The sequence below is a fragment of the Cetorhinus maximus genome, unplaced genomic scaffold (assembly GCF_964194155.1).
Source record: "Cetorhinus maximus unplaced genomic scaffold, sCetMax3.hap1.1 HAP1_SCAFFOLD_167, whole genome shotgun sequence".
In the NCBI taxonomy this organism is placed as follows: Eukaryota; Metazoa; Chordata; class Chondrichthyes; order Lamniformes; family Cetorhinidae; genus Cetorhinus; species Cetorhinus maximus.
Window position 1 is genome coordinate 708628 of NW_027596153.1, and position 26830 is coordinate 735457.

General features: G+C 60.1%; 2 protein-coding genes across 3 annotated transcripts in view; one reads left to right on the forward strand and one right to left on the reverse strand.

Annotated features, from left to right (window-relative positions):
- abhd14a (abhydrolase domain containing 14A) overlaps positions 1-20839 on the reverse strand; it is an 87622-nt gene extending 66783 nt beyond the window's left edge. The window contains exon 1 of one of the 2 annotated variants that reach the window (XM_078534962.1): positions 20737-20839. The gene's annotated coding sequence lies outside the window, so the exon portion shown is untranslated. The remainder of the gene's footprint in view (positions 1-20736) is intronic. The other variant, XM_078534963.1, reaches the window with a different exon arrangement.
- Positions 20840-24195: 3356 nt separating this feature from the next.
- The window catches only part of LOC144672960 (transmembrane and coiled-coil domains protein 1-like), a gene marked incomplete at its 3' end in the record, with an annotated part of 81296 nt that continues 78661 nt past the window's right edge, over positions 24196-26830 (forward strand). The window contains exons 1-2 of the mRNA XM_078534964.1: positions 24196-24434; positions 24836-25569. Coding sequence (XP_078391090.1) covers positions 25000-25569 — 570 coding nt within the window. The remainder of the gene's footprint in view (positions 24435-24835; positions 25570-26830) is intronic.

The following is a 26830-nucleotide window of genomic DNA, read 5'->3' on the forward strand; positions in this document are numbered from 1 at the left end:
GGGCGAGGCGCAATGGGATGGTGAGGGGGCAAGGCACAGGGGGATGGCGAGGGGGAAAGGTGTAATGGGATGGCGAGGTGGTAAGGCGTGGGGGGATGGTGAGGGTGCAAGGCATGGGGTGATTGCAAGGTGGCAAGGAGCAATGGGATGGCGAGGGGGCAAGGACCAATGGGATGGCGAGAGGGCAAGGAGTGGGGGAATGGCGAGGGCGGATGGTGAGGGGGAATTCTGAGGGGACAAGGCACGGGGGCATGGTGAGGGGGCGAGGCACGAGGGGTGGTGAGGCGCAAGGCATGGGGAGCGGTGAGGGGAGAAGGCATGGGGGGATGGCGAGGGGGCAAGGCACGGGGATGGCAAGGGGGCAAGGCACGGGGATGGCAAGGGGGCAAGGCACAGGGAGATGGCGGGGGGGCATGGCACGGGGAGGGCGAGGGGGCAAGGTACGGGGGATGGCGAGGGGGTAAGGTGCGGGGGAATGGCGAGGTGGCAAGGCACGGGAAAGATGGCAAGGGGACAAGGTATGGGTGGGTGGCGAGGGGGCAGGGAGCTTGGGGATCACGAGGGGGCAAGGCCCGAGTGGATGGCGAGGGGGCATGGCACGGGGGCATGGCACGGGGGATGGTGAGGGGGCATGGCACGGGGGATGGCGAGGGGGCATGGCACGGGGGAATGGCGAGGGGGCATGGCACGGGGGAATGGTGAGGGGGCATGGCACGGGGGAATGGCGAGGGGGCATGGCACGGGGGAATGGCGAGGGGGCATGGCACGGGGGGATGGCGAGGGGGCATGGCACGGGGGATGGCGAGGGGGCATTGCACGGGGATGGCGAGGGGGCATGCGACGGGGGATGGCGAGGGGGAATGGCACGGGGGATGGCGAGGGGGAATGGCACGGGGATGGCGAGGGGGCATGGCACAGGGGATGGCGAGGGGGCATGGCACGGGGGATGGCGAGGGGGCATGGCACAGGGGGATGGCGAGGGGGCATGGCACGGGGATGGTGAGGGGGCATGGCATGGGGATGTTGAGGGGGCATGGCACGGGGGATGGCGAGGGGGCATGGCACAGGGGATGGCGAGGGGGCATGGCATGGGGGGTGAGGGATGGCGAGGGGGCATGGCACGGGGGACGGCGAGGGGGCATGGCACGGGGATGGCGAGGGGGCATGGCACGGGGGACGGCGAGGGGGCATGGCACGGGGATGGTGAGGGGGCATGGCATGGGGATGTTGAGGGGGCATGGCACGGGGGATGGCGAGGGGGCATGGCACAGGGGATGGCGAGGGGGCATGGCATGGGGGGTGAGGGATGGCGAGGGGGCATGGCACGGGGGACGGCGAGGGGGCATGGCACGGGGATGGCGAGGGGGCATGGCACGGGGGATGGCGAGGGGGCATGGCACGGGGGATGGCGAGGGGGCATGGCACGGGGGATGGCGAGGGGGAATGGCACGGGCGATGGAGAGGGGGCATGGCACGGGGGATGGAGAGGGGGCATGGCACGGGGATGGCGAGGGGGCATGGCACGGGGGTATGGCGAGAGGGCAAGATGTGGGGGGATGGCGAGAGGGCGAGGCGCAATGGGATGGTAAGGGGGCAAGGCGAGGGGGGATGGTGAGGGGGCAAGGCACAATGGGATGGCGAGGGGGCAAGGCACAATGGGATGGCGAGGGGGCAAGGCGTAAAGGAATGGTGAGGGGGCAAGGCACAATCAGATGGCGAGGGGGCAAGACATAATGGGATGGCGAGGGGGCAAGACATACCGGGATGGCGAGGGTACAATGCACAATGGGACGGCGAGAGGGCAAGGTGTAATGGGATGGCAAGGGGACAATGCGCAATTGGATGGCGAGGGGGCAAGGAGCAGTGGGAGAGGGCAAGGCACAATGTGATGGCAAGGGGCAATGGGATGGCAAGTGGGCAAGGAGCAGGGGAATGGCGAGAGGGAAAGGTGCGGGGGGATGGTGAGGGGGCGAGGCGCAATGGGATGGTGAGGGGGCAAGGCACAGGGGGATGGCGAGGGGGAAAGGTGTAATGGGATGGCGAGGTGGTAAGGCGTGGGGGGATGGTGAGGGTGCAAGGCATGGGGTGATTGCAAGGTGGCAAGGAGCAATGGGATGGCGAGGGGGCAAGGACCAATGGGATGGCGAGAGGGCAAGGAGTGGGGGAATGGCGAGGGCGGATGGTGAGGGGGAATTCTGAGGGGACAAGGCACGGGGGCATGGTGAGGGGGCGAGGCACGAGGGGTGGTGAGGCGCAAGGCATGGGGAGCGGTGAGGGGAGAAGGCATGGGGGGATGGCGAGGGGGCAAGGCACGGGGATGGCAAGGGGGCAAGGCACGGGGATGGCAAGGGGGCAAGGCACGGGGATGGCAAGGGGGCAAGGCACAGGGAGATGGCGGGGGGGCATGGCACGGGGAGGGCGAGGGGGAAAGGTACGGGGGATGGCGAGGGGGTAAGGTGCGGGGGAATGGCGAGGTGGCAAGGCACGGGAAAGATGGCAAGGGGACAAGGTACGGGTGGGTGGCGAGGGGGCAGGGAGCTTGGGGATCACGAGGGGGCAAGGCCCGAGTGGATGGCGAGGGGGCATGGCACGGGGGCATGGCACGGGGGATGGTGAGGGGGCATGGCACGGGGGATGGCGAGGGGGCATGGCACGGGGAATGGCGAGGGGGCATGGCACGGGGGAATGGTGAGGGGGCATGGCACGGGGGAATGGCGAGGGGGCATGGCACGGGGGAATGGCGAGGGGGCATGGCACGGGGGGATGGCGAGGGGGCATGGCACGGGGGATGGCGAGGGGGCATTGCACGGGGGATGGCGAGGGGGCATGCGACGGGGGGATGGCGAGGGGGAATGGCGAGGGGGAATGGTACGGGGATGGCGAGGGGGCATGGCACAGGGGATGGCGAGGGGGCATGGCACGGGGGATGGCGAGGGGGCATGGCACAGGGGGATGGCGAGGGGGCATGGCACGGGGGATGGTGAGGGGGCATGGCATGGGGATGTTGAGGGGGCAAGGCACGGGGGATGGCGAGGGGGCATGGCACAGGGGATGGCGAGGGGGCATGGCATGGGGGGTGAGGGATGGCGAGGGGGCATGGCACGGGAATGGCGAGGGGGCATGGCACGGGGGACGGCGAGGGGGCATGGCACGGGGATGGCGAGGGGGCATGGCACGGGGATGGCGAGGGGGCATGGCACGGGGGATGGCGAGGGGGCATGGCACGGGGGATGGCGAGGGGGAATGGCACGGGCGATGGAGAGGGGGCATGGCACGGGGGATGGAGAGGGGGCATGGCACGGGGATGGCGAGGGGGCATGGCACGGGGGTATGGCGAGAGGGCAAGATGTGGGGGGATGGCGAGAGGGCGAGGCGCAATGGGATGGTAAGGGGGCAAGGCGAGGGGGGATGGTGAGGGGGCAAGGCACAATGGGATGGCGAGGGGGCAAGGCACAATGGGATGGCGAGGGGGCAAGGAGCGGGGGCATGGTGATGGGGCAAGGAACGTGGAGGATGGCGAGGGGGCATGGTACTTGGGGATGATGATGGGGCAAGGAGCGGGGGGATGGGGAGGGGGCAAGTTGCGGGGGGATGTCGAGGGGGCAAGGCGAAATGGGATGGCGAGGGAGCAAGGCGTGGCGGGATGGCGAGGATGCAAGGCGTGGGGTGATTGCAAGGGGGCAAGGAGCAATGGGATGACGAGGGGGCAAGGGGGAATGGGATGGAAAGGGGGCAAGGGGAAATGGGATGGAAAGGGGGCAAGGGGGAATGGGATGGAAAAGGGACAAGGTGCAATGGGATGGCGAGGGGGCAAGGAGCAATGGGATGGCGAGGGGGCAAGGCGCAATGTGATAGCAAGGGGTCAAGGTGCAGGGGGATGGCGAGGGGGCAAGGCACAATGGGATGGCGAGGGGGCATGGCACGGGGGTATGGCGAGAGGGCAAGATGTGGGGGGATGGCGAGAGGGCGAGGCGCAATGGGATGGTAAGGGGGCAAGGCGAGGGGGGATGGTGAGGGGGCAAGGCACAATGGGATGGCGAGGGGGCAAGGCACAATGGGATGGCGAGGGGGCAAGGCGTAAAGGAATGGTGAGGGGGCAAGGCACAATCAGATGGCGAGGGGGCAAGACATAATGGGATGGCGAGGGGGCAAGACATACCGGGATGGCGAGGGTACAATGCACAATGGGACGGCGAGAGGGCAAGGTGTAATGGGATGGCAAGGGGACAATGCGCAATTGGATGGCGAGGGGGCAAGGAGCAGTGGGAGAGGGCAAGGCACAATGTGATGGCAAGGGGCAATGGGATGGCAAGTGGGCAAGGAGCAGGGGAATGGCGAGAGGGAAAGGTGCGGGGGGATGGTGAGGGGGCGAGGCGCAATGGGATGGTGAGGGGGCAAGGCACAGGGGGATGGCGAGGGGGAAAGGTGTAATGGGATGGCGAGGTGGTAAGGCGTGGGGGGATGGTGAGGGTGCAAGGCATGGGGTGATTGCAAGGTGGCAAGGAGCAATGGGATGGCGAGGGGGCAAGGACCAATGGGATGGCGAGAGGGCAAGGAGTGGGGGAATGGCGAGGGCGGATGGTGAGGGGGAATTCTGAGGGGACAAGGCACGGGGGCATGGTGAGGGGGCGAGGCACGAGGGGTGGTGAGGCGCAAGGCATGGGGAGCGGTGAGGGGAGAAGGCATGGGGGGATGGCGAGGGGGCAAGGCACGGGGATGGCAAGGGGGCAAGGCACGGGGATGGCAAGGGGGCAAGGCACGGGGATGGCAAGGGGGCAAGGCACAGGGAGATGGCGGGGGGGCATGGCACGGGGAGGGCGAGGGGGCAAGGTACGGGGGATGGCGAGGGGGTAAGGTGCGGGGGAATGGCGAGGTGGCAAGGCACGGGAAAGATGGCAAGGGGACAAGGTACGGGTGGGTGGCGAGGGGGCAGGGAGCTTGGGGATCACGAGGGGGCAAGGCCCGAGTGGATGGCGAGGGGGCATGGCACGGGGGCATGGCACGGGGGATGGTGAGGGGGCATGGCACGGGGGATGGCGAGGGGGCATGGCACGGGGAATGGCGAGGGGGCATGGCACGGGGGAATGGTGAGGGGGCATGGCATGGGGGAATGGCGAGGGGGCATGGCACGGGGGAATGGCGAGGGGGCATGGCACGGGGGGATGGCGAGGGGGCATGGCACGGGGGATGGCGAGGGGGCATTGCACGGGGGATGGCGAGGGGGCATGCGACGGGGGGATGGCGAGGGGGAATGGCGAGGGGGAATGGTACGGGGATGGCGAGGGGGCATGGCACAGGGGATGGCGAGGGGGCAAGGCACGGGGGATGGCGAGGGGGCATGGCACAGGGGGATGGCGAGGGGGCATGGCACGGGGGATGGTGAGGGGGCATGGCATGGGGATGTTGAGGGGGCATGGCACGGGGGATGGCGAGGGGGCATGGCACAGGGGATGGCGAGGGGGCATGGCATGGGGGGTGAGGGATGGCGAGGGGGCATGGCACGGGAATGGCGAGGGGGCATGGCACGGGGGACGGCGAGGGGGCATGGCACGGGGGACGGCGAGGGGGCATGGCACGGGGATGGCGAGGGGGCATGGCACGGGGGATGGCGAGGGGGCATGGCACGGGGGATGGAGAGGGGGAATGGCACGGGCGATGGAGAGGGGGCATGGCACGGGGGATGGAGAGGGGGCATGGCACGGGGATGGCGAGGGGGCATGGCACGGGGGTATGGCGAGAGGGCAAGATGTGGGGGGATGGCGAGAGGGCGAGGCGCAATGGGATGGTAAGGGGGCAAGGCGAGGGGGGATGGTGAGGGGGCAAGGCACAATGGGATGGCGAGGGGGCAAGGCACAATGGGATGGCGAGGGGGCAAGGAGCGGGGGCATGGTGATGGGGCAAGGAACGTGGAGGATGGCGAGGGGGCATGGTACTTGGGGATGATGATGGGGCAAGGAGCGGGGGGATGGGGAGGGGGCAAGTTGCGGGGGGATGTCGAGGGGGCAAGGCGAAATGGGATGGCGAGGGAGCAAGGCGTGGCGGGATGGCGAGGATGCAAGGCGTGGGGTGATTGCAAGGGGGCAAGGAGCAATGGGATGACGAGGGGGCAAGGGGGAATGGGATGGAAAGGGGGCAAGGGGAAATGGGATGGAAAGGGGGCAAGGGGGAATGGGATGGAAAAGGGACAAGGTGCAATGGGATGGCGAGGGGGCAAGGAGCAATGGGATGGCGAGGGGGCAAGGCGCAATGTGATGGCAAGGGGTCAAGGTGCAGGGGGATGGCGAGGGGGCAAGGCACAATGGGATGGCGAGGGGGCAAGGCGCAATGTGATGGCAAGGGGTCAAGGGGCAATGGGATGGCAAGTGGGCAAGGAGCGGGGGATGGCGAGTGGGCAAGGTGCAGGGGGATGGCGAGGGGGCAAGGCACAATGGGATGGCGAGGGGGCAAGGAGCGGGGGCATGGTGATGGGGCAAGGAACGTGGAGGTAGGCGAGGGGGCATGGTACTTGGGGATGGTGAGGGGGCAAGGAGCGGGGGCAAGTTGCGGGGGGATGGTGAGGGGGAAAGGCGTAATGGGATGGCGAGGGGGCAAGGGGGAATGGGATGGCGAGGGGGCAAGGAGCTGGGGGGATGGCGAGGGGACAAGGCACAATGGGATGGAGAGGGGGCAAGGAGCCCCCTCATCATGGTGATGGGGCAAGGTATGGGGAGGATGGCGAGGGGGCATGGTACTTGGGGATTGTGAGGGGGCAAGTTGCGGGGAGATGGCGAGGGGGCAAGGTGCAATGGTATGGCGAGGGGGCAAGTCACGGGGGGAAGGCGAGGGGGCAAAGCGCAATGCGATGGAGAGGGGGCAAGGTGGAATGGGATGACGGGAGACAAGGAGCAGGGGCATGACAATGGGGCAAGGCAATGGGAGGATGGCGAGGGGGCAAGGAGCAGGGGGCATGGTGGGGGGAGCAAGTAGCGGCGGCATGGCGATGGGGCAAGGCACGGGGAGGATGGCGAGGGCGCAAGGTACGGGGAGGATGGCGAGGGGGCAAGGCACCTTGGAATGGTGAGGGGGCACGGCACAATTGGATGGTGAGGGGGCATGGCATAGGGGGATGGCGACAGGGTAAGGCACGGGGGGATGTCAAGGGGGCAAGGTGCAGGGGGATGGAGAGGGGTCAAAGCATGGGGGGATGGCGAGGGGGCAAGACACGGGGGGATCGAGGGGACAACACACGGGGGGATGGCAAATGGGGATGGTGAGGGGCCAAGGAGCAATGGAATGGCGAGGGGTTAAGGCACAATGGGATGGCGAGGAGGTAAGGCGCGGGGAGGATGGCGAGGGGGCAAGGTGCAGGGGGAGGGTGCAAGGCGCAATGAGATGGTGAGGGGGCAAGGGGCAATGGGATGGTAGGGGGAAGGCACGGGGGGGATGGCAAGGGGGCAAGGCATGGGGGGTGCGAGGGGACAAGGCACAATGGGATGGGGAGGGGGCAAGGAGCAGGGGTGATGGCGAGGGGGCATGGGTGCGGGGGGATGGTGAGGGGGCACGGGCGCAATGGGATGGGGAGGGGGCAAGGCGAGATGGGATGGCGAGGGGCCAGGGCGCAATGGGTGGATGGCGAGGGGGCAAGGAGCAGGGGTGATGGCGAGGGGGTAAGGAGCAGGGGGATGGCGAGGGGGCAAGGCGCGGGGGGATATGGCGAGGGCGCAATGGGATGGGGAGGCGGCAAGGTGCAATGGGATGGTGAGGGGGTAAGACACAATTGGATGGCGAGGGAGCAGGGCGCAATGGGATGGCGAGGGGGCAGGGCACAATCGGATTGCGAGGGGGAAAGGCGCGGGGGGGATGGCGAGGGCGCAATGGGATGGGGAGGCGGCAAGGTGCAATGGGATGGTGAAGAGGTAAGACACAATTGGGTGCGAGGGGGCAGGGCTCAATCGGATTGTGAGGGGGCAGGGCGCAATCGGATTGTGAGGGGGCAAGGCGCAATCGGATGGCGAGTGGGCAAGGCACAATCGGATGGCGAGGGGGCAAGGCGCAATCGGATGGCGAGGGGGCAAGGCACGGGCGGTTGGCGAGGGGGCAAGGCATGGGGAGGATGGCGAGGGGGCAAGGTGCAATGGGATGGCAAGGGGACAATTCGCAAAGGGATGGCGAGGGGGCAATGCGCAATGGAATGGCGAGGGGTCAAGGTGCAATGGGATGGCGAGGGGGCAAGGCGCAATGGGATGGCGAGGGGGCAAGGCGTAATGGGATGGCGAGGGGGCAAGGCGTAATGGGATGGCGAGGGGGCAATGTGCGGGGGATGGCGAGGGGGCAAGGCGCAATGGGATGGCGAGGGGGCAAGGCTCAATGGGATGGCAAGTGGACAATTCGCAAAGGGATAGCGAGGGGTCAATGCACAACGGGATTGTAAGGGGGCAAGGCAGAATGGGATGGCAAAGGAGCAAAGCGCAATGGGATGGCGAGGGGGCAAGTGACCGTGGGGATGGCGAGTGGGCAAGGAGTGAGGGGATGGCGAGTGGGCAAGGAGCGGAGGGATGGCGAGGGGGCAAGGCATGGGGAGGATGGCGAGGGGGCAAGGCACAGGGAGGATGGCGAGGGGGCAAGGTGCAATGGGATGGCAAGGGGACAATTCGCAAAGGGATGGCGAGGGGGCAATGCGCAATGGAATGGCAAAGGGGCAAGGCGCAATGGGATGGCGAGGGGGCAAGGCGCAATAGGATGGCGAGGGGGCAAGGCGCAATGGGATGGCGAGGGGAAAGGTGCTGGGGATGGCGAGGGGGCAAGGCGGAATGGGATGGCAAGGGGACAAGGCGCAATGGGATGGCGAGGGGACATGCGCAATGGGATGGCGAGGGGGCAAGGCGTAATCGGTAGGCGATCAGGCAAGGCGGAATGGGATGGTGAGGGTGCAAGGCGCAATCAGATGGCGAGGGGGCAAGACGTAATAGGCTGGCGAGGGGGCAAGGCATAATGGGATGGCGATGGGGCAAGGCGGAAAGGGATGGTGATGGGGCAAGGCGTAATGGGATGACGAGGGGGCACGGCGTAATGGGATGATGAGGGGGCAAGGCGTAATGGGATGGCGAGGGGGCAAGGCGTAATGGGATGGCGAGGGGGCAAGGTGCGGGGGGATGGCGAGGGGGCAAGGCGTAATGGGATGGCGAGGGTGCAAGGTGCGGGGGATGGTGAGGGGGCAAGGCGTAATGGGATGGCAAGGGGGCAAGGCGGAATGGGATGGCAAGGGGGCAATGCGCAATGGGAAGGCGAGGGGGTGAGGCGTAATGGGATGGTGAGGGGGCCACGCGCAATCGGATCGCGAGGAGGCAAGGTGCAATGGGATGGCGAGGGTACAATGCACAATGGGATGGCGAGAGGGCCATGTACAATGGGATGGTGAGGAGGCAATGCGTAATGGGATGGCGAGGGGACAATGCGCAATGGGATGGCGAGTGTCAAGGCACGGGGGATGCCGAGGGGGCGAGGCACGGGGAGGATGGAGAGGGCGCGAGGCACGGGGAAGATGGCGAGGGGGCAAAGAGTGAGGGGATGGCAAGTGGGCAAGGAGCGGAGGGATGGCGAGGGGACAAGGCATGGGGAGGATGGCGAGGGGGCAAGGCACGGGGAAGATGGTGGGGGGGGGCCAGGCGCAACGGGATCACGAGGGGGCAAGGTGCAATGGGATGGCGAGGGGGCAAGGCACGGGGAGGATGGCAAGGCGGCAAGGCACAATGGAATGGCGAGGGGACAATGCGCAATGGGATGGCGAGTGTCAAGGCACGGGGGATGCCGAGGGGGCGAGGCACGGGGAGGATGGAGAGGGCGCGAGGCACGGGGAAGATGGCGAGGGGGCAAAGAGTGAGGGGATGGCAAGTGGGCAAGGAGCGGAGGGATGGCGAGGGGACAAGGCATGGGGAGGATGGCGAGGGGGCAAGGCACGGGGAAGATGGTGGGGGGGGGCCAGGCGCAACGGGATCACGAGGGGGCAAGGTGCAATGGGATGGCGAGGGGGCAAGGCACGGGGAGGATGGCAAGGCGGCAAGGCACAATGGAATGGCGAGGGGACAAGGCGCAATGGGATGGTGAGGGGACAAGGTGCAATGGGATGGCGAGGCGGCAAAGCACAACGGAATTGTGAGGGCCAAGGCAGAATTGGATGGCAAAGGGGCAAAGCGCAATGGGATGGCGAGGGGGCAAGGACCGTGGGGATGTGAGAGGGCAAGGCATGGGGAGGATGGCGAGGGGGCAAGGCACAACAGGATCACGAGGGGGCAAGGTGCAATGAGATGGCGAGGGGGCAAGGCACGGGGAGGATGGCGAGGGGGCAAGGCATGGGGAGGATGGCGAGGGGGCAAGGTGCAATGGGATGGCAAGGGGACAATTCGCAAAGGGATGGCGAGGGGGCAATGTGCAATGGAATGGCGAGGGGGCAAGGCGCAATGGGTTGGCGAGGGGGCAAGGTGTAATGGGATGGCGAGGGGGCAAGGCGTAATGGGATGGCGAGGGGGCAAGGTGCAGGGGATGGCGAGGGGGCAAGGCAGAATGGGATGGCGAGGGGGCAAGGCATAATGGGATGGCGTGGGGGCAAGGTGCGGGGGATGGCGATGGGGCAAGGCGGAATGGGATGGCGAGGTGTGGGGGATGGCGAGGGGGCAAGGCGTAAAGGGATGGTGATGGGGCAAGGCACAATCAGATGGCGAGGGGGCAAGACATAATGGGATGGCGAGGGGGCAAGACGTAATGGGATGGCGAGGGTACAATGCACAATGGGTCGGCTAGAGGGCAAGGTGTAATCGGTAGGCGAGCAGGCAAGGCGGAATGGGATGGTGAGGGGGCAAGGCGCAATCAGATGGCGAGGGGGCAAGACGTAATAGGCTGGCAAGGGGGCAAGGCATAATGGGATGGCGAGGGGGCAAGGCATAATGGGATGGCGAGGGGGCAAGGTGCGGGGGATGGCGATGGGGCAAGGCGGAATGGGATGGCGAGGTGTGGGGGATGGCGAGGGGGCAAGGCGTAAAGGGATGGTGATGGGGCAAGGCACAATCAGATGGCGAGGGGGCAAGACATAATGGGATGGCGAGGGGGCAAGACGTAATGGGATGGCGAGGGTACAATGCACAATGGGACGGCTAGAGGGCAAGGTGTAATCGGTAGGCGAGCAGGCAAGGCGGAATGGGATGGTGAGGGGGCAAGGCGCAATCAGATGGCGAGGGGGCAAGACGTAATAGGTTGGCGAGGGGGCAAGACATAATGGGATGGCGAGGGTACAATGCACAATGGGACGGCGAGAGGGCAAGGTGTAATGGGATGGCAAGGGGACAATGCGCAATTGGATGGCGAGGGGGCAAGGAGCAGGGGGAGAGGGCAAGGCACAATGTGATGGCAAGGGGCAATGGGATGGCAAGTGGGCAAGGAGCGGGGGAATAGCGAGAGGGAAAGGTGTGGGGGGATGGTGAGGGGGCGAGGCGCAATGGGATGGTGAGGGGGCAAGGCACAGGGGGATGGCGAGGGGGAAAGGTGTAATGGGATGGCGAGGCGGTAAGGCGTGGGGGGATGGTGAGGGTGCAAGGCATGGGGTGATTGCAAGGTGGCAAGGAGCAATGGGATGGCGAGGGGGCAAGGAGCAATGGGATGGCGAGAGGGCAAGGAGTGGGGGAATGGCGAGGGTGGATGGTGAGGGGGAATTCTGAGGGGACAAGGCACGGGGGCATGGCGAGGGGGCGAGGCACGAGGGGTGGTGAGGGGAAAGGCATGGGGGGATGGCGAGGGGGCAAGGCACGGGGATGGCAAGGGGGCAAGGCATGGGGATGGCAAGGGGGCAAGGCACGGGGATGGCAAGGGGGCAAGGCACAGGGGGATGGCAAGGGGGCACAGCACAGGGGGATGGCGAGGGGGCACGGCACAGGGGGATGGCGAGGGGGCATGGCACGGGGAGGGCGAGGGGGCATGGCACGGGGATGGCGAGGGGGCATGGCACAGGGGGATGGCGAGGGGCATGGCACAGGGGGATGGCGAGGGGGCATGGCACAGGGGGGATGGCGAGGGGGCAAGGCACAGGGGGATGGCAAGGGGGCAAGGCACAGGGGGATGGCAAGGGGGCACGGCACAGGGGGATGGCGAGGGGGCACGGCACAGGGGGATGGTGAGGGGGCATGGCACGGGGAGGGCGAGGGGGCATGGCACGGGGATGGCGAGGGGGCATGGCACAGGGGGATGGCGAGGGGGCATGGCACAGGGGGGATGGCGAGGGGGCATGGCACAGGGGGGATGGCGAGGGGGCAAGAAGTGGGGGTACGGCGAGGGCGGATGCTGAGGGGGGATTGTGAGGGGACAAGGCACGGGGGCATGGTGAGGGGGCGAGGCACGAGGGGTGCTGAGGGGACAAGGCATGGGGAGTGGTGAGGGGAGAAGGCATGGGGGGATGGCGAGGGGGCAAGGCACGGAGGATGGCAAGGGGGCAAGGCACGGGGGGATTTTGGGGACAAGGCACAGGGGGATGGCGAGGGGGCATGGCACGGGGAGGGCGAGGGGGCAAGGTACGGGTGGATGGCGAGGGGGTAAGGTGCGGGGGAATGGCGAGGTGGCAAGGTACGGGAAAGATGGCAAGGGGACAAGGTACGGGTGGGTGGCGAGGGGGCAGGGAGCTGGGGGATCACGAGGGGGCAAGGCACGAGTGGATGGCGAGGGGGCATGGCACGGGGGGATGGCGAGGGGGCATGGCACGGGGGGATGGCGAGGGGGCATGGCACGGGGGATGGCGAGGGGGCATGGCACAGGGGATGGCGAGGGGGCATGGCACAGGGGATGGCGAGGGGGCATGGCTCGGGGGGACGGTGTGGGGGCATGGAACGGGGGAATGGCGAGGGGGCATGGCATGGGGGGATGGCGAGGGGGCATGGCACGGGGATGGCGAGGGGGCATGGCACGGGGGTGGCGAGGGGGCATGGCACGGGGGTGGCGAGGGGGCATGGCACGGGGGATGGCGAGGGGGCATGGCACGGGGGATGGCGAGGGGGCATGGCACGGGGATGGCGAGAGGGCATGGCACGGGGATGGCGAGGGGGCATGGCACAGGGGATGGCGAGGGGGCATGGCACAGGGGATGGCGAGGGGGCATGGCACAGGGGATGGCGAGGGGGCATAGCACGAGGAATGGCGAGGGGGCATGGCACGGGGGAGGGCGAGGGGGCATGGCTCGGGGGGATGGAACGGGGGAATGGCGAGGGGGCATGGCACGGGGGGATGGCGAGGGGGCATGGCACGGGGGATGGCGAGGGGGCATGGCACGGGGATGGCGAGGGGGCATGGCACGGGGGATGGCGAGGGGGCATGGCATGGGGATGGCGAGGGGGCATGGCACGAGGTGATGGCGAGGGGGCATGGCACAGAGGATGGCGAGGGGGCATGGCACGGGGGATGGCGAGAGGGCATGGCACGGGGGATGGCGAGAGGGCATGGCACAGGGGGTGGCGAGGGGGCATGGCACGGGGGGTGGCGAGGGGGCATGGCACGGGGGATGGCGAGGGGGCATGGCACGAGGGGATGGCGAGGGGGCATGGCACGGGGGATGGCGAGGGGTCAAGGTGGGGAGGGCGAGATGGGAGAAAGTCCGGCGGGGGTGGAAAGAGTTCAGCAGGGGGTGAAGCGGTAAAGCTGGGGATAAGAGGGGGAGAGCGTGGGTAGAGAGCGGAAAACGGGGGATGGAGGGGGGAAAGGATTCAAAATACACTGGGGCAGCTAGTAAATTCACCCTCAAAAGCCCCCAAAAAATCAATGATGGGGAACAAATATGAGAAAAGTCACCCCACTGGAGGAGCTGCTCATCCAATCACAGACTCTGTCTCTTCCATGCTGGCTGCTCCAGCTCCTCCAATCACAGGTTCCCTCTCTCCCGCTCTTGCTGCTCCACCAGAGACAGAATCTATGATTGGAAGAGTAACAAAGGTGGGAGAGAAGGAGCCTATGATCGGAGGAGCTGCAGCAATTCTGCCTCCATTCCATACAATGGCAACCTGAAGCTTTAAGAATGGCTGATTGCAATGGTTAAGATGTACACAATACCAGTCGGAGGTGCGAGTTAATGTTGAGCTACTTTGTTTACCTTTTTTTTAGCTGGTGTATTTTTACAGTTTTACAATGAAAAATGAGTGGCTCAGATGTTTGAAAAAGATATGGGGCTGGATTTTACAGGGTTTTGTGTACTCTGCCAGGTGCCCCCACCCCAACTAAAAGTTAATTGAGAGTCTGCCCACAAAAAGCTGGCTGTCCCACAGCCATTTTATACTCGGTGTGTGTTAATTGGCTCAGGGTGAGACTTCCGCCCCCATTTGGGGAGGAAGTCCCATCTTAGGCAGCTGCCGTGCATTCCCAGCAAAGCCAGGTTCGAGTGATGGCCACTGCTGGGACTACAGCCAGCCAGACTTCAGATAGGTCTGGGGTCTCACTTGAGCCTGCCAGCTAGGCCCCAACTAGAGGCAGTTGAGGGACTGGGTTCGAGAGGCCAGGAGGAGGAGGGTTAAAGGGAGGGTATGACCTGGGGGCTTGCCTCTGATGGGCATAGAATTGCTCCTTCAGAGAGCCAGCATGGATGTGATGGGTCAAATGGCCTTCTTTTGTGCTGTAACGATTCTATTCTATGATATCCCCGTGCAGCTAAAACTGCTGGGCTACCCACTTGGCATGGGGCTCTCCCAGCCACTGGTATAATGTCAGGGGCAGGATGAGGCACCTAGGTGTCCAAATTGGCCACTTAATGTCCTCAACAGGCCCAAGGGAGGTGGGATGCCCGACACCTCCACTGCTCCCTGCAAAATGGAAGACCGGTCACTTCGAGTGGACAGACATTGGGTGCTGGATTTTACAAGCCCTCCCTGCCTTCAGATCCAGTGGCAGGGAATCGTAAAACGTAGCGTGGATTTTACTGGAACGTAATCCATCCGTATTTTGAGGAGGCATAGACTGAAAGAGTTTTTTTATGACATCAAGTTATGAACTAATTTAAATAATAAATCTGAGGAGTGAATACAGTGTGGCTATTCCACAAGGTTTGCAATAGTCAGTTCTTGTTCTTCATGTTTCAGCCCATGAACACAGAACAACTTGTTCAAATCCTTTTTTAAAGACCAAGATTTTATGTTTTTTTAATACATTCACGGGATGTGGGCGTCATTGGCTAGGCCAGCATTTATTGCCTATCCCTAATTGCCCTTTCTCAGAGGGCATTTAAGAGGCAACCACAGTTGGTCTGGAGTCACATATAGGCCAGGCCAAGCAAGGACGGCAGATTAGTGAATTTGATGGAGTTTTACAACAATTAGACTTTTAATTCAAATTCCACCATCACGGTGGGATTCGAAACTAGTTCCCCAGAGCATCACCCTAGGTCTCTGGATTACTAGTCCAGCAACAATACCACTACGCTATCGCCTCCCCACTGTGTGACTGTATGTAGTTAATCTGTGGGACAAATTTGCAGGTTCTCAACAGAGTGAGACTTTGGTGTGATCATCCTTTCTTCAAGATCATCTGAACCATTCAATGTGTAACCAGTAAGCAATACTGCAAGCAGTTGCTATGAAAACAGGTAGAAACTTCAGGGCCCAACTAGATCTGAATCTTTTAATTACAAATTCAGTGTGGTCTGAGATCAAGTTGTGGAAGTAACTTTAATCCAGTAATATTCCAAGTTACTGAGAATTTAGAATAACTCTTCCATTTGAATATTGGCAAGACTGGAGCCATTGTTGTGTTAGCAGATTTTGAATTTTTGAAGGAAAAAATGATAAAAAAACATTTGTGTAGCAACTGGGATAGCTTGATATTTTTTGCAAACTTCTACCTTGATGGAATTTTTATCACTATTTAGTAGCCATACCATTTCTCACGGTTTTGTGTGAACAGAGAAAATGTTCATTAATTGTAATAAAAAAGTCAAGACAAAAATATGATGGGGGTGGGTGATGAGGAGGTGAGCTGAGAGAGAAACAGGGTGAGATGAGGCAAAATTAGGGGATTGTGCTGAGAGGGGGACAAATGGTGAGGGGGGGGGTGGTCTGAGAGGGGAAGAAATGCAGGGGGGAGGGGGCTAACAGAGGGAGAAACAGGGGAGCAATGAGGCAAAACTGGGGGAGATGCGAGAGAGGGAGAAATGGGAGGGTGGGGAAAATGGTGGGGGGAACTAGAGAGAGAGGGAGAAATGGGGGGTGGGGGCGAGAGAGGGAGAAACGGAGGAGGGGGGAGCAGCGGAGGGTGGGGGTCAGAAGAGGGAGAAATAGGGGGGAGCGGGGATGGCAGGCCCGAGAGAGGGAGAAATGGGGTGAGAGGGGCAGAAACAGGGCAGGGAAGGGGACGAGGACATCCTATGTGACTGTAAGAAAGGTAACCTCTCCCTCCTCACCCTTCTAGACCTGTCTGCAGCCTTTGATACGATTGACCACTCTCCACCCTCCTCCAACACCTCTTCACTGTCTTCCAGCTGGGTGGGACTCCTCTCACCCGGTTCCATTCTTATGTATCCTGTCATAGCCAGAGAATAACTTGCAACCATCTTGCTCCTTCTGGTGTCCCCTAAGGGGCTACCCTGAGCGCCCTTCCATTTCTCACACACATGCTGCGCCTTGTCAACGTCATCTGAAAACACAGCACCAGTTTTCACATGTGCACTGACGACATCAGCTCTACCTCACCACCAGCTATCTCAACAAAGTCTGCACTGTCTCTAAATGGCATACAGCTTATCTGACCTCCTGTGCTGGATTCGCAGGAACATCCCCCAACCAAGTATTGAGAAGACCCTGCCACAAACTCCACTTCCTCATCACCAAATCTATCCCTCTCCCTGGCAGCTGAACCAGCCTGTTTGCAAACTTGGTATCATATTCGATCCTGGGATGAACTTCCAATCTCATATCTGCGCCATAACTAAGACCACCTATTTTCACCTCCGTAACAATCCTAATTCTGCCCCTGTTTCAGCTCAACTGCTGCTGAAACCCTCATTGTCGTTACATCTAGATTTAACTATTCCTATGTTCTCCAGCTCAGACTCCCACATTCTCTCCTCCATACACTTGAGGTCATCCAAACCTCTGCTGCCCATGTCCTAACTCACACCATGTCCTGTTCCTCAATCATCCCTGTGCTCCCTGGCCTATGTTGCCTCCCAGTTAAGAACACCTTGATTCTAAAATTATCATCCTTGTTTCTAAATCCCTCCATGGTCTTGACCGTCTCTATCTCTGTAAATGCTCCAATGTTCCAACCCTCAGATTTCTGTGCTTCTCTAATTCGGGCCTCTTGAGCGTCCCCAATTTCAATCGTTACCACTTGGAAGTGCCAAAGCCCTAAAGTCTGGAATTCCCCTTTTAAACATCTCCCTTTCTTCCTTCAAGACACTTCTTAAGACCTAGTACTTTGAGGAAGTTTTTGGTCATCTGCCTTAATATGTCCTTATGTGGCTCACTGTCACATATGTTTGATGATACTCCTGTGAAGCACCTTAGGATGTTTAATTATGCTAAATACAAGTTATTGTTACAGTAACCATGTTTGGGAGGCACAACAATGTTTATTATTTCTATACATTAATGTCAACCCAAAGTACCATTTCTCCACTCAGCAGCCTTGCAGGCCTCATCAGTTCCACCCTGTACAGCTCAGTTCAGCACTCCTTAGCCCATCGGACACAAAATCCCACACAAACATCATTTGTACCCACCCATGCCTCCAGTGAACAGCCCAAAATGTTCATCCAGCAACGTGACAATGAACAGACAAGCTTTCTGTCAGGTTGGTTGAGGGATAAATAAACATTTGTCAGGAGATTGGGAGAACTCCCTGCTCTTATTACGTGAATAATGCCACAGGATCTTTGATGCTGACCTGAGAGGGAAGGCAGGGCCTCATGTGAAATACGTCATCTCCAACAATGCAGCCCTCGATCAGTACTACACTGAAATGTCAGCCTGGATTGTTAAATCTCTGCAGGGATATGAACTCGCTGGGAGGCGAGTGTCTCTCAGGGAGACCACAACCCCCCACCCCCACCTTCTAAATCAGACTATCAGTAATGCCATCACAGCACAACCTACTGGTCAGACAGCAGAACTACACTGTGACTGTTGACATACTGAATTTTAGTAGAAAATGTAGTGAAAACAGATTAAAGAGAAAATAGAGAATCTGATAAGGAGTAGGATCATGAAGCAGCTCAGGCTTTCGCTATATCTGGGCACCTCCCTCCCCCGGTGGAGTTAACAACCCCCCCCCCCCCCCCCCCCACCCCGGGTGCAGTTAGACAGACACCCCTCCCCCTAACCCGGGTGCAGTTAGACAGACACCCCTCCCCCCCCACCCCGGGTGCAGTTAGACAGACACCCCTCCCCCTAACCCGGGTGCAGTTAGACAGACACCCCTCCCCCTAACCCGGGTGCAGTTAGACAGACACCCCTCCCCCCCCACCCCGGGTGCAGTTAGACAGACACCCCTCCCCCTAACCCGGGTGCAGTTAGACAGACACCCCTCCCCCTAACCCGGGTGCAGTTAGACAGACACCCCTCCCCCTAACCCGGGTGCAGTTAGACAGACACCCCTCCCCCTAACCCGGGTGCAGTTAGACAGACACCCCTCCCCCCCCACCCCGGGTGCAGTTAGACAGACACCCCTCCCCCTAACCCGGGTGCAGTTAACCCCACCCCCTCGCCCCTCCCCGGGTGCAGTTAACCCCACCCCCTCCCCCCACCCCGGGTGCAGTTAACCCCACCCCGGGTGCAGTTAACCCCACCCCCTCCCCCCTCCCCGGGTGCAGTTAACCCCACCCCCTCCCCCCTCCCCGGGTGCAGTTAACCCCACCCCCTCCCCCCTCCCCGGGTGCAGTTAACCCCACCCCCTCCCCGGGTGCAGTTAACCCCACCCCCTCCCCCCTCCCCGGGTGCAGTTAACCCCACCCCCTCCCCCCTCCCCGGGTGCAGTTAACCCCACCCCACCCCCTCCCCCCACCCCGGGTGCAGTTAACCCCACCCCACCCCCTCCCCCTCCCCCCTCCCCGGGTGCAGTTAACCCCACCCCCCTCCCCCCTCCCCGGGTGCAGTTAACCCCACCCCCCTCCCCCCTCCCCGGGTGCAGTTAACCCCTCCCCCCTCCCCGGGTGCAGTTAACCCCACCCCCCTCCCCGTGTGCAGTTAACCCCACCCCCCTCCCCGTGTGCAGTTAACCCCACCCCCTCCCCGGTTGCAGTTAACCCCACCCCCTCCCCCCTCCCCGGGTGCAGTTAACCCCACCCCCCTCCCCGGGTGCAGTTAACCCCACCCCCCTCCCCCCTCCCCGGGTGCAGTTAACCCCACCCCTCTCCCCCCTCCCCGGGTGCAGTTAACCCCACCCCTCTCCCCGGGTGCAGTTAACCCCACCCCTCTCCCCCCTCCCCGGGTGCAGTTAACCCCACCCCTCTCCCCCCTCCCCGGGTGCAGTTAACCCCACCCCTCTCCCCCCTCCCCGGGTGCAGTTAACCCCACCCCTCTCCCCCCTCCCCGGGTGCAGTTAACCCCACCCCTCTCCCCCCTCCCCGGGTGCAGTTAAACCCACCCCTCTCCCCCCTCCCCGGGTGCAGTTAACCCCACCCCTCTCCCCCCTCCCCGGGTGCAGTTAACCCCACCCCCCTCCCCCCTCCCCGGGTGCAGTTAACCCCACCCCCCTCCCCCCTCCCCGGGTGCAGTTAACCCCACCAACCTCCCCCCTCCCCGGGTGCAGTTAACCCCACCCCCCTCCCCGGGTGCAGTTAACCCCACCCCCCTCCCCCCTCCCCGGGTGCAGTTAACCCCACCCCCCTCCCCGGGTGCAGTTAACCCCACCCCCTCCCCCCTCCCCGGGTGCAGTTAACCCCACCCCCCTCCCCCCTCCCCGGGTGCAGTTAACCCCACCCCCCTCCCCGGGTGCAGTTAACCCCACCCCCCTCCCCCCTCCCCGGGTGCAGTTAACCCCACCCCCCTCCCCGGGTGCAGTTAACCCCACCCCCCTCCCCGGGTGCAGTTAACCCCACCCCGGGTGCAGTTAACCCCACCCCTTAACCCCACCCCTTCCCCCCACCCCGGGTGCAGTTAACCCCACCCCTTCCCCCCACCCCGGGTGCAGTTAACCCCACCCCTTCCCCCCACCCCGGGTGCAGTTAACCCCACCCCTTCCCCCCACCCCGGGTGCAGTTAGCCCCACCCCTTCCCCCCACCCCGGGTGCAGTTAACCCCACCCCTTCCCCCCACCCCGGGTGCAGTTAACCCCACCCCTTCCCCCCACCCCGGGTGCAGTTAACCCCACCCCGGGTGCAGTTAACCCCACCCCTTCCCCCCACCCCGGGTGCAGTTAACCCCACCCCTTCCCCCCACCCCGGGTGCAGTGAACCCCACCCCGGGTGCAGTTAACCCCACCACCTCCCCCCTCCCCGGGTGCAGTTAACCCCACCCCCTCCCCCCACCCCGGGTGCAGTTAACCCCACCCCCTCCCCCCACCCCGGGTGCAGTTAACCCCGCTCCCCCCACCCCGCTCCCCGGGTGCAGTTAACCCCACCCCCACCCCGCTCCCCGGGTGCAGTTAACCCCACCCCCTCGCCCCTCCCCGGGTGCAGTTAACACCCTCCCCCAACACTCTCCCCGGGTGCAGCTAACCCTCCCTGGGGGGTGAACCCCCCTCCTTCCCGCCTCCCCGGGAGCAGTTAACTCTCTGCTATCCTACTGCTCCAATCCTCAGCCATACCTTCATACTGCAGCCCCGCCTCGTCTCCAGGGTAACCGACCAGGCCCGCATCTGATTGGCTGAGCGCTCATCGGTGAACGTCATCCCGCCACTCATACGAAATGGCGCGCTTGATGACGCTAGGATTGGGGAGGGGCTTGTGATTGGCTGCTGGCTCGGATGTACCAGTATGCCGCGCTGACGTCATCACGTGCAGGGTGATGCGGCCAGATGTGATGACTACTGATTGGCCGGAAGTTCGTTGACGTCATTACGTTGCGCTGACGCGATTGCGCCGCCGGGTGACGCTGGGGGCGGGTCGGAAGTTTTCGCTTCTCTGTTTCGGCTCCCGGCGCGGCTGGTTCAGGCGGCCGGAGCCGCAGCCTTGAAGCCCTGCGGCCCCTCCCCCCCCCCGATGTGCCCGGGGGCCTGGGCTCTCTCGCTGAGCTCGGCAGCTTTCCTGCTGGGTCACCGAGGCCCAGCCTTGCGGCCGGGCAGACCCGAGCTCGATATCCGGCCCGGCCCTGCCCAGCCCGGGGCTGCAGTGCACGGAGTGCGGTAGGTAGGAGCTCAGCACCACCCTGTTCCTGCAGCATAGAACCGACCGACTGAGCTTTAAGTGGTCTCTGGGTGGGGGAGAGGGAACTTCGGCCACTGGCCCCGATACCTTGACCCGCTCAATGCCCCCTTGACCCGCTCAATGCCTCCCTTGACCCGCTCACTGCCCCCCTTGACCCGCTCAATGCCCCCCTTGACCCGCTCAATGCCCCCCTTGACCCGCTCAATGCCCCCCTTGACCCGCTCAATGCCCCCCTTGACCCGCTCAATGCCCCCCTTGACCCGCTCAATGCCCCCCTTGACCTGCTCAATGCCCCCTTGACCCGCTCAATGCCCCCTTGACCCGCTCAATGCCCCCTTGACCCGCTCAATGCCCCCCTTGACCCGCTCAATGCCCCCCTTGACCCGCTCACCCGCTCAATGCCCCCCATGACCCGCTCAGTGCCCCCCTTGACCCGCTCAGTGCCCCCCTTGACCCGCTCAGTGCCCCCCTTGACCCGCTCAGTGCCCCCCTTGACCCGCTCAGTGCCCCCCTTGACCCGCTCAGTGCCCCCCTTGACCCGCTCAGTGCCCCCCTTGTCCTGCTCAGTGCCCCCCTTGACCCGCTCAATGCCCCCCTTGACCCACTTGCTGCTGATCCACTGACTCACTTGGTGACCCGTCACTGCTAATCCCCTGGCCAATCACTGCCACCCCTTGACTTATTGACCCTAACCTGGTCCTGAACCAGTCACCCTGGGTGTCAGATGAGTCTGGGTTTTCAGCTTGAGCCTGATATCCCCACTCGCCCTGTCAGTGTCACTCCTGAGAACTGGCTGCACTATCAATTCCCAGCAGAGAGCACCTGCTGCTGTCAATGCTGCAATGTCTGTTACTGCTCATCAGTCTGTCACAGCACTATGGCAAGAACTAAAGCTGTATCAGTATTGTGGTTAAAACAGCTGCTTACATCTATCCAGCAGAATATCCCCAGGTGCTCCAAATTTGAGGTGGTGGAGTCAGTTGTGAAAGGTTTGATGGAGACCCTGGAGGGGGGTTACACAGTGGGTGGGTTTGAGGAGATTATTTGAGCAGATTTTGGGGATCTGATAAGTGAAAGCTCTGTCACCGGTGTGGAGCAGGGCTGGGTGGAACACACTGTAGACTGGGGTAGGTCAGAGCCTGTTGCAGGGGTAGGGTGTTGCTCGTTTAAGGGGAACTTTAATTAGTGCAGTGCTGGAGTGGTGAGAGATTGGTGCAGCAAGGTGCACTGTGTTTGGGTTGGAGTTGTAGGATGGAGCCTGGAGAAGATGAGGTTAGGGTGATACAGTGATGTTTCATGTGTAGACATTCCTCCTCCTCCAGGAACCATACCGTTATAGGGTGTTGGCGACTGTGGATTGCTCCATGATTATGCTTGGTAAAGTACTATAATGGTTTGCTATTGCCTTCTGCAGTATGGCTGACCAGGAAACTGCGCTCTTACTGCCTGTCATCAGGTGTGTTGGAAGGATTTACAGGTTGATTATCAACCATGTTATGAGCACACCTGAAGTGGAACTTGAAACTCTAGCTTCGCCCTGCCACAAGACCCACCCCCCCCCCCCCCCCCCCCCCCCACATTGTAGGCAATACCTCGATGGATGTAAGTGGCCTTGGCAATGGATTGGGTGTGGAAATTGAACTCTGTTCAGGAGTAAGCGCAACGCTGAGAATAGAAAAGCAGAATCATTTTTTAAAAGGCATGAAAATTTTATATGTTGATGTTCAGAAAGACTTGGGTGGAACACCAAACAAGGAACACAAAGTTAACATGCAGGCAAGCAATTAGGAAAGCAAATGGTGTGTTGGCCTTTATTACAAGGGGATTGGAGTACAAGAATAAAGGAATCTTGCTAACAATTGTACGGGGTTTTGGTGAGAACCACACCTGGAATACTGTGTGCAGTTTTGGTCTCCATATCTAATACTTGCATTGGAGGCGGTACAGTGAAGGTTCACTAGATTAGTCCCTGGGATGAGAGGGTTGTCCTATGATGAGAGACTGAGTAAACTGGGTCTATGTTCTCTGGAGTTTAGAAGAATGAGAGGTGATCTCATTCAAACCTATAAGACTCTGAAGGGACTTTACAGGGTAGATACTGAGAGATTGCTTCCCCTGGGTGGGAAATCTAGAACACGGGGGCACAGTCTCAGGATAAGGGGACGATCATTTAGGACTGAGATGAGAAATTTCTTCACTCAAAAGGGTTGTGAATCTTTGGACCTCTACCCCAGAGAGTTGTGGATGCTCCATTGTTGAACATGTTTAAGGCTGGGAGAGACAGATTTTTGGTCTCAGGGAATCAAGGGATATGGGGAGTGGGTGTGATTGGAGTTGAAGCCCAAGATCAGCCATGATTGTATTGAATGGCAGAGCGGGCCTGACAGGGCTGTATGGCCTACTCCTCCTATTTCTTAGGTCCTTGTATGCCAGTCTGAGCAGTGAGGAAGGCAAACGCGATTAGGCCTAAGATGCAAAGTTTCCAGGAGAAACTTTGATCTTGCTAGTGTTTATCTACAGAAACCCCTAGCTTGGTGTCGTGGAATCGAGGCTGGTAATCATAACGAGATGTCCATGCTGTATTTGCAGAGGCTGACATTGTAATTGAGAGACGGCATGTAGTGATCATCTTGTTCCTACCACTGCCTCTAGCGAGCCATACATTAACCTAGTATAATCCAGTTCAAAATACTCTCCTGACAGAGTCCCTGATTATACTGCAGTTTAACTGGACAGAAAACTATTCCGCACTAAACTTTGAGTGCTGCTGTTTGTGCCATGTGGAAGTTATTGCTGCATTTGCTCGTTTTAGTGCTATTATAATTTGCGATGAGAAGTGCAACTGATTTAGGACCAATTTTATTGCATGTAGAATGGAATTAGAATGGCTGCAAGATTGATTACAACTACACAACTGCTGGTTTTGTTGCTGTTGGTTTTGTTGCTGCTGTTCTGCCAGTGCTGTTCCTATTTTTAGTTTTTGATTTGAATTGAAGTTTGGGTGCTAAATGTGAAGGTGAATGATTTCTGATCTTTCAGTGTTCACTCTGTGTTTGACCTGTTTGTGTGCCTCCAGCTTCACACTGAGTTCAGATAGCCATAATCTGAACAAACCTGCTTCCTGTGTGTTTGCTGCAAGGTAAAATAGATAAAGCGTTCCTATCCGGAGATTTTAAACACCAGAGTTATCTTTGGGTCGAAATTTGTCCTGATTGATACTTGGGATGGTTTTGCTGTAAACTGTGCAGGAATATGTAAATATTGATTGAGCAAAACCAAGGAGATAAATATAAACCTGTTCAGCATTATTTTCAGAGATGCTTTTGGAAAGATCAAGCTGACTAAATGAGCTCTCGGCTTTATGTGAAAGATTGCAGCTATATTGGGTTATCGACCTGCAAATAGGTGCACCTTGTCGTGGTATTGTATTTTAAACATCAGCAGTGCAAAGAGATCAGAAATATTTGACCTAACACAATCTATAATTTTGTATTTAAATATGCATGAATTGTAATGTTTGCTTTTTTTCTTTTATGTCAGATGAGCATGATGTGACATTGACAGGTACGTGCATGCTGAAACCTAACAATGACTGAACAGCTTTGCAGAATCTAGATCACCAAGTGAACTGATTATTTAAAAAGATGTGCCATACATATATCAGTAAATACGTATAAAAATTAGAAATCAAAAGAGAGCGATTCATGGAGCAGACTAATAATGACCCTTCACTTAATGACCTAGACAACGGCACCAGACTCTCAGACACTGAGTGCAGGAGGTCGAGCGAATCTGAACATTCCTTGTCCAAGATTACACAGAATGCTTTGGAGAACTTTGGCTCCCTCGGCCAGGGATTAAAGCAGCTCTTTCACCACCAGCGCCGCCGATCTTCCGTGTCCCCCCAAGATGGCCTCCATACTCAGGCTGACCAGGAGTCCGCGAGTCCGGACAACTCTACCACAGCCACTGAGCTGGATTGGTCTGCGCCGACCCATCACTCCCCTGGTCAGTCCACCACTCTCAACAAGGTCCTGCAGCAGATCCGAGTGGTTCCCATGATGAAGCGGGGCACAAGCCTGCATGGCCGAAGAAGCAAGTTGGACCGTCCCAGGGGAAGCCCGCAACTATCTCACAAGTCAGCCTCTGATGGCCTAAGTGGTTTCCTGCTACACTCCAGACCCCGGTCCTCCTCAACTACTGACGCACCGACCTCCTCGTTGTTTATGGAGCCACTAATCTTCAGCCCTCATTCAGGAGATGAGCTGGATCGGGTAATTGTTTTTTTCTTTTTCAATGTGTAAGTCCCTGTACTATTGGAGACACTGGGCAGGTTGTTGAGTAATATAGCCCTTTGTAAGGCAGACTTTGGAAACTCCTTGTATTTTGAGTAGCTGAGTGGGCTTGTGTTGCATTGTTTGCAGCAGATCACCAATTGTGTCAGTCGTGTCCTGGACTTGCTGTTCCTGATGGTGGACTTTCCACTCAATACAATCCCCTACAGGCTTTTTCTTGCTGCTGGCAAGCAGTACGTGCTGACGATTTCACTGGGATGCTGACTAGGAGGAGTTACTGATCTTGATGCTGTGTGAAGAAGCTGAATTGGCTTGAGTGCATGCTGACTGAATACTGGATTTTAAGGCAAGGGGTATGGAGTATAACAGTGAAGGTGCAATGGTAACCCCAGACAAACACATTGTACAGCTGCAGTGGAACACTGAGTACAGATGTTGAGCCAGTAAAGGGAGTATGGAACAGATTGGCCTGGGTATTTCCTGGTATGAAGAAATACAAATACAAGGAAAGATGTGGAAATTGGGTCTGTTTTTGTTGGAGGAGCTTATGATTGTGTTTAATATTGTGAAGAGAAGGTACAGAATGAAGAGAACAGGGGCCTCTTCAGTAATCCAGGGTTCTGGACCCAGGGAGCATGTATACATGGTTAAATGAGCGATTGTGATTTTGTTGAGGTGATTCTTTGAAAACTTGGATTTTCTCCAATTAGTGGTTTGCTGTATCTGAGCACTGCATCACATTGCAGAGAATATGTTGACTTTGGGTTTGGGTGGGAATTTCGTAAAATAGTCAGTTTTTCAGAATAATACTGCAGCCCTTGTTCATGCAGTACATAGCTGTATAGAGAGCTCTGCTTTGATAGGGGGAGGTGAAAGATGGTTGAAAGCATGATTGAGAGTTCTTGGTGCATTACTCTCATACTGTACTGAGGAGTTGTCTCTGCATTCTTCCAGGGTGTTCTCATTGGTAAGTGACTGGCCTGCCCCTCATTGTCCACTCCCTGAATGTCCTCGTGTGTGACTGGCCAAAAATAATGCTGTACAGTTGAGATTACTTCCCCACCCTGAAGGAAAGCCTCCAACTTTCCAGTGTGCCTGCTGTTTCAGCATTGCAGCAAGATTCAGGAAATGCATTCTTTGAGGCAGAACCCCTTTAGGTGAACAGGTTTATTCTGCCCTTTGGGCAAATAAATGTTTCCTTTATACATCTTTCCCCATTCATTCGCAAGCAATTTATCTC